Below are 15,476 nucleotides of genomic sequence, written 5' to 3'. Positions count from 1 at the left end.
CTCCCCCCACAAACTGGCCCTACTAACAATACAAAGAGAGAATCCCCAAGGCCACTGGCTTATAATAAAAGCCAGACCCACCCAGGAAGCCACACAGCAGAGCTCTGGGGGCTGCCCTGGCTGCTAAGAGGAGGCAAACGAGCATCCAGGTGAAATGTGTTGTCAAGTTAAACAGCTTCACCTGCTCTGCATGAGCCTCCTGCAGGAAATAGGGCAGGGCCCCAGCCTGAGGAGAGGCCTTTGGCTTCCTAGTAGGTGTGCCTGGGAGCTGAGACCAGGTATATGATGGGGGAGCTGGAGCTGGGTGGATGCATGCATGCATGCATTACAGAGCTAACCCTGCCTTTGTAGGCATGTTATGCACCTTGAGCTCAAGACCAGGAGAAGTTGGTGAGCCCCGGCCGTGACTCTGCTGGGACAGGGAACTTTCTGTGGGGGCCTTTTGCATCCCCAGCGCTAATTTAAATGATTAATCTAGATCAGCTGCTGAAATGCTGCCTCTTGCCCTTTGTGGAGGCTAGAAAAGGGCTGGGAGACAGAAGCAGAACCCCACATTCTAAGGCTCCTCTGTTTGGATGCCTGTGGGCTGGTGGGTGATGCTGATGGCAGCACGGTTCTAGTACATGCCCCATTTGTAAAGGGGCAGGCAGGCAGGCAGCGTCCACTCCTGTCAGTGAAAAGCAAGCTATTAAAGGGCAGGGAATGCACTCAAGCAGGGGAGTGGAGCTGGCCCTGCTCTGATAGCTCCAGCAGCATCTCCTCCCACCCAAAGGAAACCTGGTTGCAGCTGGTTTCTGCTCAAACCTACAAAGGCCAGGCCTGCGCGCTGCTCCTAGAGCTGAGATGATGCTGTTGTCGCAGGAAGTTCCCTGCTTTGACCAGAAGGAGTCGCTCCGTAGCGGCTGCCTGCTGGGGTTGGCCTTCAGCTGGGGAAGGCGTTCACTGATGGGCAGGGAGTGAAGATATGGGAAGCAGGTGCCTTTTCCTGTCTTGGGGGTGGTGGGTGGAGGGAAACCCTGGGATGGAATCAGTACGGAAAGGGGTGGGGAAGAAAGAAAAACACAACCCCCACCGTTGTGGGCCCAGTCTGACCTGTGCCAGTCACGGGGCACAAATGTGCTCCCTGGAGCCTTGGCCCCCGGCTGATCTCCCAGCAGGTCAGAGCAGCGCCCAGGCTGCTCTAAATTCCACCAGGCCCTCTTCCCTTGGTAATCCCTCCTATTGCCTGTATACCAGCCAGGCTAGCTGGATGCCAGACTGGACTTCCCCACCCCTACGCCCAGGGAATTGCCAGCCAGCCAGCTCTGTCCCCCAGTGCCACACAAGTGCATTTGTCTGCCTGGATTCCAGCTCGCCTTTGAGAGCGTATTAATAGAAAAATAACCAAATGAGCTACGTAGCTGTAAGCATGTGCTGGGGCCGGGCGTGTGACCTGTCTGCCGGATGCAATGACCAGGACGGATCCGAGCTGGAGCAATAGAAGGGGCTAGAACTAAGAGTGAGGCATTGACTTTCGGACCGGGGACACGGAGGCGGCGCTTCAGGAAAACGTTCCATGCGCTGAGCTCTGCTGGGCTGTGGAACAAGGGAGCGGGGGAACGGACCCCAGGGGAATCATCCGCACTGGTCTGATGAGTCTGGTGGTGATGGACCAGCTGTGTGACCCTGGCTCTCCGGTCTTGGTCTCTGGGACTCAGCGCTCGTTTGGGCGGTCGGACAGAGCTGGTTACTCAAGGGCTTTTCCACATCAGTAATTCACCTTCTGCCTCCGGAAAGAGGAACTGTGCTGCTGAAGAAACAAGAACTCCTGTCTTCAATTTCTTCCCCGCGGTGCTTTGGACACAGCTCAGGGAGCAGGAGGACACGTTCTGGGGTGACCGGCCTGCCCTTGTCAAGAGCCAGCTGCGGTCCCAGGGTGCTCCGCTGACCAAGGGGGGAAGAGAGCCCCGCTGAGTACTCGCTCTGCGCGGCTCGTACAACAGCAGAAGACGGGAGAACGCCATTGCCAAGTAAGTGCTGGGGTTTGCTGGGCATACGGACAAGGAGGCGCTGACCATTGTCTGCGTTTTAGAGACAGTTAAAAAGTAGAGCTGAGTCCAAGCCAGGCAGGTCCCGGTCCGAGCTCTGCCAAAGGAGAGGGATCTCCAGGCTGGGGATTTGGGGCAGAGCACCTCCAAGCCTGGAAGTGGGGTGCAGAACCAGCCAGAATAAGAAGCTCTAACCCATGGCTGGGCTCCCTCACAGAGCTGGGATAGAATCCAGGAGTCCTGCTTTACGCATGCTCTGGCCTGAGACACAACTCCTCTAGCAGAGCTGGGAAGAGAACCTGGGAGTCCTCCTTCCCAGTCCTCTGTTCTTACCACTAGACAACACTGCCTCCACCAAACCATGCACCCCCTTGCCTCCCCCCAGTCGTTCCCTCTTTTAAACCCTTTCGTAGCTTTCAGCTGGGGAGGTTTAAAGCTGAGTTGATTCTGTGGTAGCTTCTGGCAGGTAAGAAAGATACCCATGTTGTGCATTTGGAATGGGAGGGCGGTCTCTGGGCCACGGTGGGCATGGGGATTGGACCGTAGCGCTAACGGATCTGAGTTAGGCTGGGGGATGGATGCGTGATTTACCCAGCTTGAGGGTGAAGCTGGATTGTGGGTGGGAGGGGCAGATATGGGGTCTGAGTTCAGCTTGTTGATGGGACCTAAATACTAATGCCCTGGCTTTCAGTGGTCCATGTTTATAACTGTTCTCCTAATGCTGTTGAGCGAATAGATGCTTCCTCCCGTTGTCACTATTGTCAGGAAGTGCTGTGTCTGGGGGGATTGCAGTTACAGATGTAGTGTCTTACTGATTGCTTGGTGGAGACAGGGTCATGGGATCCCAGCTGGGTTTTGCTTCAGGGCAGGAAAAAAATAAACCCACAAACACCCTGCGATGAAGAGATGCGTGTTTAATTCTGCACTCTTCACTTCCCTCTAGATCCAAGGTAAAGCCCAGGATGCACCACTTACTACCTGCCTAATGTTCACCCTGGCAACATAATGGAAAGGATTGGCCATGCTGTTCAGGGCAGGACCCAGGGGTGATGATCCACAACATTGCCACTAAGACTTGAGAGAAAAACCCATGGCCCAGATCCACCCCTTCTTTGTTCAAAACCAGTGACAGAGGACTCCTTGTGAGGACACAGATTCCCTCTTCTTAAGCTGTCAGGGGGATTTGTCCCTGCAGTGCATTGAAAATGGTTTTTAAATTGTAGGCTGTCACTTTAAATTTCAGAGGGTTTTCCTGGCCCTGCTTGCAGCTTAGAAAGCTCTGTAGGGAAGCATGTGTTCTGAGCTAGCAGCAGTCAGTCTGCAGACAGCCAGGCTAGTAAGGTGGATGGGGTGAGTTATGCCTCTCTGTTTTAAGGAGCAGTCTGCTTTGTCTCTCTCTGTTTTGGGGTTCTTGTCTGTAATGATGCTGTGTTCTAAGAATAAAGTAGTGTTATGTTGCAACTGTCCAGCAAGAGTAGTTATGTATTGATCTTCTCTGTAAGTCTGCCATGAACATCGCCGTACCCCACGGCCTGTGTGTGTGCACCCACCCCTGGGGGAGGCCCCAGGATCAGTGTGATGCCGTGGCCATGTGCCCACAAGCCATGTACCCTTTCAGCAGCTCTGGCCCCTGGTCCCAACCTCTCCCTGGTAGCCGCTCTCCATTCAAACCATGTTAGGAGGGGGATTTCTACAGCTTCCCATGATCAAAACTGATCAAAACTGATCAAGCCTGAGGCTGTATTTCATGTAAGCTCTGTGGGTCGAGGGGAAGATAGCTGGGGGCATTGTGGGACAGGACTTAGGCCCTGCTGGAGAGGGGTCAAGCTGGGATAGCAGAGGGCTGCGAGTCAGATATGAAGTGCGTTGGCAGAGCTGTATGGGGGGGCTGGATGAGCTGTACGTACATGCGGAGGCCAGGGCTGGAAGAGCGGAGTGGGGCGCTGCAGAACAGGATTGAGGGGCATTGGGACGGGTGTGTCTGAGATGCTCCCATGCCACCGGACTGCACTGGGCACATGGGGGTGGGGAAGCACCACGTTGTACATTTTCTTCCTTGGGAACTACAAATCTGAGGCAAAACCTTCCAACCAAGCCAGCTCCGAGATGGGATTTGGGCAAAGGAAGATTTCACTCTTCCAAGAGTCGGAAATGCGACTGCTTTCCCTCGGTAAGGGCCTGTACAAACCAGCCCGACGGGTGTCTACTGAAAGAGGAATTCGCCCCACTGCACCTGTGGAGACGGTGCATGGGGAACTCACAACGTGACCGGTTGTTGCTGCAACTTCCACGCTTGGCTGAGCCTGGGTGCATGGGGTTTCCGGTGCTGGGGGAAACTGACAGTTAAAGTTCTCTTCCTTCCTTCCTTCGCCTTGAATAACTCAGGCACTGAACTGCCTCCCACCCTGGCAGAAACATGCTATTTCATGATCCTAGAAATGCCGGGCTGGAAGGGACCTCACGAGGTCATCTAGTCCAGCCCCCTGTTCTGAGGCAGGACCAAGTCAACCTAAACTCTCCCTGAAAAGCGTTTGTCCAACCTGCTCTTCGAAACCTCTAGGGATGGGAATTCCACCACCTCCCTAGATAACCTGTTCCAGGGCTTGGCTCTCCTCCTAGATAGGAAAACTATTATCAACCTAAATCTCCTTTGCTGCAAGTTAAGTTGATTCCTTCTTCTCCAGCCCTCAGTGGACATGGAGAACAACTGATCACTGTCCTCTTTGACATCAACCTTTTCTATATTTGAAGGCTGTTATTATGTGGTCCCTCCACCCCAGCCTTCTCTTCTCTAGACCAGTGTTTCTCAACGGCCGGTCCCTGAGATCTCCCTGACACAGTTTAGGAAGGCACGAAGCAGGTCCCTGGTATCAAAAAGGTTGAGAAACACTGCTCTAGAGTCTAGACTAAGCGTGTCCATTTCTTTCAACCATTCCTCAGAGTCCAAGTTTGCTAAACCTTTTCTTGTTCTTGTTGCTTTCCTCCGGACACTGGGTCCAATTCGGTCACATCTTTCTTGAAGTTCGGTACCCAAAGCTGGACACCGCTCAGGCCTTGCTGGTGCGGAGTGGTGCAGAATGGCTGCCTCCTGTGTCTTGTATTGACAGAGTGTCTGGGTAGATGGGCCACGCCTCCCTCTGGCTAACTCGCTGCTTCCTGTCCAGCCAAAGTTAGCAGTGACCATCTGATGGCAAGATTTGCCATGTGGAATAAGGACCTAAGGCCCGGGGGTGCTGGCAAGAAGCCAACGCTTTATTTTCTGGCTCCATGTGACTAAATGTCCCTGCATGTGACAGGCCTCGAGCTCAACCGACTCCAGAAATACCATCTTAAAAGGAAAACGGGAATAAAACGATTCCAGCCAATAATGCCAGCCAGTTACTAACGTCCATCTCGGCGCCACCATGGTGGTGACTCTGCAGCCGCTTTCTGGTCTCAGAAGGGTTCTTTCTCCAGCCCTGTTCAGCTGCCGAGGTGGAGCTGCCCCATGCAAGATTTCTGTTCCCAGTGACTGGGTGGGAGCTCCGCTGACAGCCACCTGCTAGGGGCCCTCAAGAAAGAGGGAGCCATTGTCCTCCTTGGTTTTATTTAGAGGTCTTCTGTTCCTCTTTCGGGACTGACCGTTTTCACTTCCCCATAGATCTGAGGAGGGTGGGAGAGTGCAGAATTAAACACGCGTCTCTTCTTTGCAGGGCGTTTGTGTGTTTGTTTGGTTTTTTCCTGCCCTGTGATGGGGGCAGCTCTTTGGGATTCTTGCTGTAATATTTCTTCTCTGGTCGAGTTTTTGATCTACCTAGTTCTTGTCTGGCGTTCTTTATCCAGAGACCCCAAAGCATTTTACAAAGGAGGCAAATATTAGTCTGCCTGGTTTTCAGATGGGGAAACTGAGGCACAGAATGACAAAGTGACTTAGCCGAGGTCCCACAGCAGGTCAGTGCCAGAGCCAGGACAGAACTCAGGTCTCCCAAGTCCTTGTCTAGTGCCCTATGCACGGGGTCACATGGCCTCCCATTAGTCTTAGGGAAGGCAGGATGGCCTTGGGGATAGATCACTAGATTAGAACCCAGGTTTTCTAAGTCCCATTCCTTGCTCTTCCACTGGCCTACTGGGTGACCTGGGGCAAGTCACTTCCTCTCTCTATGCCTCAGTTTCCCCATCTGTAAAATGGGGGCTATGTCTCTGGCCTCCTTTGTGAAGTGTTTTGAGATCGACTGAGGAAAAGCGCTAGTTAAGAGGTGGTGGTGTTAAATCAAGTTCTCTGATGTTTGCTGGTTTTTTTACTAGTCCATCTGGATGTGCGAGCGAAGGCTTTGGCCTCGGCTGCTTGAATTGAGGTATCCGTGTAGTTGCTGAAACGAGCCGTTAGGGGGTTCAGCTAACTTTGCTTCTCCTATTGTCTCCCACACACACGTTTCCTGGGGGCCTGTCACCTGTGTCCACCAGCTGGCCTGTTCCAATCCCTCCCAGACTCAGAAAACCCCTCCTGGCCCAAGCAGCGCCCCTTGGCCTGGAGGTCGGTCACTTACGTGGCTGATCTTATTATTCAGTAACAAACCCCAGCCCTTTAACTGTATCTCTTACCTTGATCCTAGCTCGCTGTTTGCTCTGGAGGGATAAGTGGTGCTCCGTCTCCGTTAGCCACGGCCTAGTGCCTGACAGGGGGAGGAAGCTGAAACCCAGATCTGTGGGGAAAAGGAAAGATGGTTCAGGAAGATGAGGTCACCTACGCGGATCTGAAATTTCCTCCCAGATTGCAGCAAACAGATGTGAAGAAAGCAGGTAACAGTCATCCACAGAGAGCCCCTGACAGGTGCTTCTTGGGTGGGAGCCCCGGGGAGGGGCTTGGAATATCACCGTCCCCATGTGTTACGTTACGTAGAGACAGCATGGCCCAGTGAATGGATCATTGGATTGGGACCCAGGAGACAGGGCTCTATTCCCGGGTCTGCCGCTGTCTTGCTGGATGATCTTAGGCAAGCACCTTTGCTGCTCTCTGCCTCAGTTTCCCCTGCCACCCTCTGTCTATTTTGGCTATTTAGATTGGAAGTTCTTCAGGCCAGAGACTGCTTCTCACGATGTGCATGTGCAGCACCTAGCACGCTGGGAGGCAGGGCTCGGGGGCGGGGAGGATGTCTCTAGACGCTAACTAACACTAATAATAAGCTCAAATAAGACATTCTCTTCGGGCCTCCCAAGCCCAGCCTGTCGCCCCAGGACCCTGGTTGCGGTCGCTATTTATGAATGCTAAGGACCAGCTGGTGTAAATTACCATATGCCGCTGGAGGAGCTGCGCTGAGTTGCGCTAGGTGAGGATCTGGCCTATGACTTTCTCCCTTCTGCTGCGGATACTGCGTAGGGTCTGTACCAGATGCGCACCGATGTGGTGTTTTTTTTCTTTCCTTTCTCCCTCAGTACACCCAGAATCAAAGCCCCCCGCCCAGAAGACGTCTCTGTGGCCTTGGCTAGCGATAGCGGTGATTCTCTGCGTGCTGTTCCTGGTGGTGCTAATTTCCCTGAGTATCTTGTGTAAGTACTTTTGATGGAAAGGATGAGGGTTGGTTCCCCCCCGGCCCTGTTAAATGGAGAGAACAATGCTTTTCCCTGCTGAAGTGTGCTCCGAAAGCCTGCTGGGCCTCCCCACTCCCTGAAACACTCCTCCTAAGTCCTCTGGTTCGCTATTTCATGATCAACTCGTTCCCAACCGTCAGCTAGTGGGTGGCAGGACATCCTTGCCTCTGAGCAGTGTACCCAGGAAGCTATTGTGTCAGAAGCTGGCAGGGTGACTCGACATGTGTCACGTGGTAACAACTTTTCGATGGTGACACAGTTGGACAACACTTTTCGACCTGCCAAGTATGGTCCCTCTTGTCTAGGTGAACCTCCTTTCCTAGGAAGATCTCTGCCCCCAAGTCCTAGATTTGAGATCTTAACTCTCCAGCAAATGCATCCTCTTCCCTTAGCATCTCCTCCACCTCCCCAGTTTCATCCCTAATGACTCTCCTCAAGTGTAACTGGCTTCTAGTGTGGGCTACCAATCTGTGCCTAGACTGATGGGCACCACAAATCCCCAAGGCTGGAGGGGTCAGTTAGATCAACCTAACGAGAATAGTTTAATGCAACAGTAAAACCAGATGGCCGGTGTGAAGGTTGGGGCTCAGAGGCAGCTCCCACAAGGTCCACACTGTTCACACAGACCTTTCAGACCGGCTCAGCCTCTTGATTAAAGGCCAGGAGAGGCCTTCGATTGAGGCCACAGTTGGCCTAGCTTTCATATCGGTGCTGAGACAGATGCTGAAGTAGACTGCCTTTGGGAAGGGGCCGCCCCCACTCAAACGTGGTGTCTTCTCCCTCTGCTAGATTCCCGGCTCCTGGCTGGCAACACGCGGCTTCTAGAGGAATCCAAGCAAGCCAAAAGCAAAATGGAGCAAGTGGAAGGGAGATACTCCCAGTTACTGCAGTGGGCATTACACACAAATATCTGCACCCTGGAGTCCCCGTCCTCCAACGCCTCAGAGCCCCGCAGTGAGTACGGTGCCATTGTCCCCGGTTCAGAGGGTGAAACTGAAACCCTGAGCAGGGAAGTGACTCTTAAGATGGTGGGGTTGGCAGGAGAACCCAGGAGTCCAGGTTCCTAGTCTCAGCTCTGAATGCCCACCTGTTGGATGGGCCTTAAGGAAAGGGCAGATGCGCTGCTGCCCACTTGAGCTGTGAAGGCCGCTCTCTCCTGCCGTCTCGGGCAAAGGTCCGGAGCTGAGACAGCAGCTACCCAGCCAGCGGGAGGGGCACAACGGCCTAGTTCAGGTGCTGGTTGTCCTTACGCGGTCCCCTGTTCTGAGCCAAGCTGTGCTCAGTTTCCCTCTCCTCCCTCCTCAGACATCAGCTGTTCCTTGTGCCCCTGCCAATGGATTTCAAACCAAGGAAGATGCTACAACTTTTCTCTAAATAAATTATCGTGGAATGCCAGCAGGAGCCGCTGCCAGAAGGAACAGGCCGATCTAGTGGTCATTAATGATCGGGAGGAGCAGGTAACATGAGCTACTTACTATCATGGAGCCTCCTAGGGACGTTGTGGGGTTTTTGGTTGGTGGTTTTTTGTTCTGTTTTTGTTTGGTTTTTTTTATGCCTCCTTTTGCAAGCCCACCCTGGGCCTGACCTTTGAGGACGTGCTGAGGACGCCCATGTCAATGGCCCTGCCCACCTGGGCTGTCCCAGGACCCTTAGCACAGGGCTTGCCTGTTCCGTAGCTACTGCAGTAGGGCTTAAGAGCGCAGGCTGCAGCCACTTCTGTGCAGGAGCTGATGCAGCTGGGGCACGATTGTTCCCTCCCCCCTCCCCCTGGGGGCAAGGGTTAAGCCGCTTCCTGCCTCCATCTCCTTCCAGGCTAGGGGGTGAATGCATGGGTTGCCACTTGGTCATTCTGCCTTGTGCGTGGGTAGTGGTCAAGGCACTGAATGGCCCCAAGGGGCTGGGGCTTGCCTGAGGAATAGGAGCCTAGGGCCCCATTGGTCTGTTGACCCAGGTTGATGTTCTGGGGGGGGGAGGGGAGCTTTTCCTGTGCGCCCCAAATTCTAGCTGAATTTTTCACATGGCCCCAGTGCTGAAGGAAGGGACTACGCTGGACTCCTCCAGCTCTGTTGTGTGGGCCCCCTCTGAGCGGAGCGCTCTGAGGTGGCCTCTGACAATGGCTACCAGCTCAGGCCCCACAGGGAGGTAGGTGGGGGAATGCCACGTTCGAGCACCAGCCCAGGCACTGAGCAGCAAAACTGCCTCAGTTCTGAGGCCGCTGGGGGACTTTGTTGGTGGAAGTCTTGACCTTGTCCATACCAGGAACCCCCAAGATCGTGCCCTTTCCCTCGTTGACAGACATGGGAAGGGCAGGGCGGTCATGACCCCCTGACACCTGTTCTTGACCCCCAGCTTAAGACCCACTGCAATAGAGGAGTCGGTTCTGACTTATGGGATGCCAGGGGTCACAGAACAAACTAACTAAAACAGGGCTAAAATCTCTGGGAATGAAAAGCGGGGAGCACACGTACCACAGTGAAGGACCCCTCATCCCCTAGATTAACAGGGCCGGCTGGGTTCTCGTCCCCCTGCTGCAGTGGATGCTTTGGGGAAAGGGCCCTTTTTTGTCAGTTCAGCGGCCTGGTGCGATTTGTGGTTGAGAGCAGAATGGAGCTTCTTAGTAGAAACATTGAAGCGTCTCTGATGCGGCGCTGTCTGTAACCTTCTCCAGGCCTTCCTCAGCAAGCGGCAAGGGCAGGTGGATTATTGGATTGGTCTGACGGATGTGGCCAAAGAAGGCTCCTGGAAGTGGGTGGATGGCACTGACTTAAACCAAATGGAGAAGTAAGTGTAATACAGCAGGGTCCTCCATAGCGCGCTCTGGCTGGAGGACACTCGCTAAACGTCTCCCCACTCCGCCCTGCAGCAGCTCTGTAAGAAACGCTGGAGGGGAGCAGGAGGGAGCGTGCATTGATTCAACAGCTGCACCAAAGGGGGACAAACAGGATAATGTGTCCCCCTCTTCCTCCTGCCCTCCCCCCACCAGATCATCTAGTTCAGGAGTAGGCAACCTATGACACAGGCGCTGAAGGTGGCATGCGAGCTGATTTTCAGAGGCACTCACACTGCCCGGGTCCTGGCTGCCGGTCCGGGGGGCTCTGCGTTTTAATTTAATTTTAAATGAAGCTTCTTAAACATTTTAAAAACCTTATTTACTTTACATACAACAATAGTTGAGTTCTATATTATAGACTTATAGAAAGAGACCTTCTAAAAACGTTAAAATATATGACTGGCAGGCGAAACCTTAAATCAGAGTGAATAAAAGAAGACTCGGCACACCGCTTCTGAAAGGTTGCTGACCCCAACCTAGTCTGACCTCCTGCATAACACAGGTCAGAGAACTGCCCTAGGACAATTCCTGTTTGAATAAGAGCAGATCTTTTAGAAAGACCTCCAGTCTTGATTTTAAAAATGGTCAGTGATGGAGAACCCACCACGACCCGTTGAAAATTGTTCAAATGTTTTTTGTTTTTGTTTTGTTTTTTTGTTTAATCAATTTTATCAACGAGGGTATACCTTATTTCCAGTTTGCACTTGCTTAGTTTCAGCCTCCGGCCGTTTGATTGTGTTCTACCTCTGCTTGCTACTTTGAAGAGCCCATTATCAAATATTGGCCATGTAGGTACTTATCGACTGATCAAGTCACCCCGCAACCTTTTCTTTGTTAGACGCTAGGAGCTCAGTCTATAGCTAATCACGATAAGGCAGGTTTTCTAACCCTTGCATCATTCCTGCGCTGTGGGCACCAGAACTGGCCACAGCTGTTTGCTCCCGAGCCAAACGCAGGCTGGGCGGACACCAAGGCTAGCTGCAAAATCCAAAGTTACTTCCATTAAAAATTTCAAACAACTATTTCATTAGATTTTTTTTAATGGCAATTTGAGTGAAAAAAAAATTAAATGAAAATTTGTCCATTTTGAATTTAAAGATCCTCACTTTAGTTTTGGTCTTTGATTTTTTTTTTCCTGTTGAAAAATATAAAATGTTGCCAAAATCAAACAGTGGTGTGTTTTGGTTTTGGGGTGTTATTTTTTTGATGGGGAAACAGGGTGTGGAATTTCAGCCTGATTTTGGGATGCTGCAGGTCAGATTCTGTTCAGCTATGTAGGTGTAAATCTGGAGTAATTTTGGTGAAGAGGGAGAAATAGGAATGTGACTAGACATGTAATGCTGGAAGGGGTGTCAAGAAGTCGGTTAGTCCATCCCTCCCCCCCACCCCACAGCATTAAGTTAATTAGATCATTCCTGACAGATGTTTGTCTAACCCAGTGGTGGGCAAACTTTTTGGCCGGAGGGCCACATCTGAGTATGGAAATTGTATGGTGGGCCATGAATGCTCACGAAATTGGGGGTTGGGGTGCAGGAGGGGGTGAGGGCTCCGGCTGTGGGTGCGAGCACTGGGGTGGGGCCAGAAATGAGGAGTTCAGGGTGCAAGAGGAGGCTCCGGGCTGGGGCAGGGAGTTAGGGAGGGGGGCTCCAGCTGAGGGTGGGGCTGGGGATGAGGGGTTTGGGGTGCAGGAGGGTACTCTGGGCTGGGACCGAGGGGTTCAGAGGGTGGGAGGGGGATCAGGCTTGGAGGTTGGGGTGTGGGGCGCAGGACTGGGTCAGAGGTGCAGGCTCCGGGCAGCGCTTACCTCAAGTAGCTTCCGGAAGCAGTGGCATGTCCCCCTCCGCCTCCTATACAGAGGCGCGGCCAGGCGGCTCCGCATGCTGCCCCGTCCACAGGCGCCGCCCCTGCAGCTCCCATTGGCCGTGGTTCCCGGCCAATGGGAGCTGCAGGGACAGCATGCGGAGCCCCCTGGCTGCCCCTACGTGTAAGAGCCAGAGCAGGGACATGAATCTGCTCCAGGGAGCCATGCAGAGCCACGGCACATGTGAAGCGGGGAGCTCGAGGGCCGGATTAAAAATTCTGAAGGGATAGATGTGGCCCCCAGGCTGTAGTTTGCTCACCCACGGTCTAACCTGTTCTTAAGAACCTCCAGTGGTGGGGATTCCACAACATTCCTAAATCACCTGTTCCAGTACTAGCTCTCCTTGTCATTTGAAAGCTTTTCCTGATATCCACCCTAAATCCATGTGATCTGGACCCAGAAAATTGTGATTGCTCCCCTGTAACCAAAGCGATGAGATGACCTCTGCACCTCCCCACGCATGGGGCCGGCTGCAGTATCCGCGCAGTCCCACGAGTGCGAATGTACAGAGGCCTCTTGGGCCAATACAACCCTGATGCTGTGGGATGGGACAGAGCCGTGTTTTCCCTTGGGTGCTGCAGCAAGGGGAAGGCCCATCACAGGCAGGATTGCTGAGATGCAGAGAAATCTGCATCGTTAGTTTCTAAAATACAGATCCTGAAAGTTCCATGGTGTGTGTGTGTTTGTTTGTTTGTTTGTTTTTCCCCTCCAGATTTTGGTACCCTTCCCAGCCAGATAATCATCAGGACAAGGAGGATTGTGCGTCTCTGACAGCCAAACAAACCCCGCCGCGTAACTGGAATGATGCCCCGTGTGACCAACCTTTCCACTACATCTGTGAAAAGGCAGCAGCCACTCTCAGCTTCCTCTGACTTGGAAAATCTTGTTCATTGCGGCCAATGATGCAGAATCCCAGAATGCCGCTGGGCTCCTCCTGAACCTGTTAATCTCCTGCTGGCCAAACACCCAGTAGAGGGTGCCAAGGACTCACCTTTGCAGCTGGCTTGGCAGAAGCCCCAGGCTGTCCAGCCCCGTTTTCCAAAGGGTATTTTTGCCCAGATCCACACAGGGACTTCGGTGCCTAAACCTAGGAGCTAAGCACTGACTGAGATCCACAAAACCCCCACTCGGCTGTGGCCTAAACTTGTAGGCACCTAAATTCACTTGTCACCTAAACTTTTCCTCTAAAAATCCCTCTAGAATCCTAAGTTTTCTACCTCTGGGCATGCCCACTGCTGCATCAGGCAGGCACCCAGTGCCTGGCTCCCAGCACACAGCAGGTGTAATGGAAGGCTAAACTGTATTATATGGTTCAGCCACTGGGTGATACTGTGTGTGTAACCCTTCTTGAAGCTAACCTCAGCCATGCTTGGCAGTCCATCAACGATCGTGTAGTGAACGCGGCTGGTGTGATCTGTCTGCGAAGGAAGCTCTGTAGATAGGTGGTGCAGAAGCCTGACCTGCTGGAGGCAGCCCTGAAAACTGTAGTGTGACAAGATGCATGTGATATGGTGTCAGGAGTAAACTGGTGCCAGAGAGGAACACAAACATGGCAGTCTCTGAGGGCTCCTGATTCTGCACCAAAGGACCGGTGCAGGAGGAGCACTGATAGGCCGTACGCCTGGGCTCAGAGTTATCTCCCCATGTATTGAATGGGCAGCCCAGGCGCCTAACCCAGGATTTGTGGATTCCTCTGCGTGGCTAGGTGCTTGAAAATTAGGTGTTGCACCACCAAGGTCCCGTAGTATATCCAGGCCTTTATGTACGCCTGGTTTTCCTTCCCCACCCCTGCTTTTTACAGCTGCACTTCGGTTTGGTTTTTCTTTTCTAAATAAGAGACAAAGGGAGTCTAATAAAAAGAAAGAGTTGGAGGAGGAAATGTGGGAAAATGCCAAGCCAGATCTCTTCAGCTTTGCCCCTGCGTCCTGTCAGAATCAGAATCCCCGGTTTGCATGTGTATTTTACGGTGGTGGTGGTGATGATCCCGTGCTCTTAGCGATAAAGTGACTTACACAGGAAGAAGTCAATTTTACAGGGGGGGAAACTGAGGCAAAGTGACTTGCCAAAGGTCACCTAGCAGGCCAGTGGCAGCGATGGGAATAGAACTTGGCTCTAGTGAGTCCCAGTCCAGTGCTGTATCCCCTAAATCAGAGACCTGGGATCTATTCTCTGCTCTGCCGTGGACTTGAGCAAGTTGCCTCTCTCCGTGACTCAGTTTCCCCATCTGTATAAGAATGGGGGAATGAGGCTGTGAGACCACAGCAGTGTGTGTACAGAATGCTTTGAGAATGGCAGCACAGACTTAGCACCGCTTGCGCAAACACACTATTTTCAAAGAATACAAAGGTTTCCGAATCAAGCACGTGACTGTGGGGAAATGCCAGACTGGAAGCGGCTTGTTGCGCAGTGCGAGTGGAGACCTGATCGCCTGCAGCAGCAAACCAGGAACCAGTGATGAGCACCAGAGAGAGATGGGATTTGATGACTTGAGAGCTGCTACCCTGGACAAATCTGAATGGGTTTTCAGTGATACAAACCACTTCCCTGGCCTAGTCCCCAGCCACACTTCTGGGAGGAGATTTGCATAGCCCTTGTAAGTAGGACTTTCCCAAGACCCTGATTCAGCTCTTCTGCAGTAGGAAGCACCTGCAGCAAATGGTCACACCCTGCACCAAGCTGCGGTTCCTGAAGGTCACAGTTTCCTCAGTGTGTAACAGCAATGGGGCCGCGTGACACCAACTCCTGTACAAGGTCAACACATTCTCTTCTCCCTCCCCCACTCCCGTGACTCAGTTGTTCTTGAGACATTGAGATTTGGCCAAAACACGTGGAAGGCCTTGCAGATAAAGGCTTAGAGCCGAGCATGAAGTGTAATGGCCACAGACGTCTTTCCTGGGGATGCATTTCACAACCGTGGGCTCCAGCTGAAAATGACCTTTGGCATTTTCTATGCAATCTATGCTGCTCACGGCTGTGCGGGTGAACGATCCAGGAACATTCAAGCAATCGTTAAAACCAGGGTAACTCAGGAACAACTTCCTAACCAACCGCTTGAGGAGCGCCGGTTACAAGGGGCAGCTACAGGCTCCAGCCCTTGAAGAGGCTTTTGGCTTATCGAAAAAAGCCAGCATGGCTCCTTTCTCTATAAAATAAGACTTAGCTGCATCCCACTCTCACGGAGGGGAGGGTG

The 15,476-nt window shown here is 52.7% G+C and overlaps 1 protein-coding gene across 1 annotated transcript; it reads left to right on the top strand.

Moving 5' to 3' along the window:
* Positions 1-6,635: 6,635 nt before the first annotated feature.
* Positions 6,636-14,334, top strand: LOC128828856 (hepatic lectin-like). Its single transcript, XM_054013846.1, has 6 exons — positions 6,636-6,806; positions 7,440-7,553; positions 8,385-8,549; positions 8,901-9,052; positions 10,264-10,376; positions 12,999-14,334. The coding sequence occupies exons 1-6, from the start codon at positions 6,728-6,730 to the stop codon at positions 13,156-13,158; spliced, it is 783 nt and encodes a 260-aa protein (XP_053869821.1). The 5' UTR covers positions 6,636-6,727; the 3' UTR covers positions 13,159-14,334.
* Positions 14,335-15,476: the final 1,142 nt, after the last annotated feature.

Source organism: Malaclemys terrapin, chromosome 24 (assembly GCF_027887155.1).
Source record: "Malaclemys terrapin pileata isolate rMalTer1 chromosome 24, rMalTer1.hap1, whole genome shotgun sequence".
NCBI classification, from domain to species: Eukaryota; Metazoa; Chordata; order Testudines; family Emydidae; genus Malaclemys; species Malaclemys terrapin.
Note: the sequence above shows the minus strand (reverse complement) of the source record. Positions and strands in the feature narration are given on the sequence as shown.

What these genes read in the sequence shown, in the direction of transcription:
- LOC128828856 (XM_054013846.1), top strand. Translation starts at nt 6,728, where the DNA reads ATGGTTCAGGAAGATGAGGTCACCTACGCGGATCTGAAATTTCCTCCC. An exon ending in AACAGATGTGAAGAAAGCAG is followed by an intron (nt 6,807 to 7,439) that starts GTAACAGTCATC and finishes TTTCTCCCTCAG; the next exon opens with TACACCCAGAATCAAAGCCC. An exon ending in AATTTCCCTGAGTATCTTGT is followed by an intron (nt 7,554 to 8,384) that starts GTAAGTACTTTT and finishes TCCCTCTGCTAG; the next exon opens with ATTCCCGGCTCCTGGCTGGC.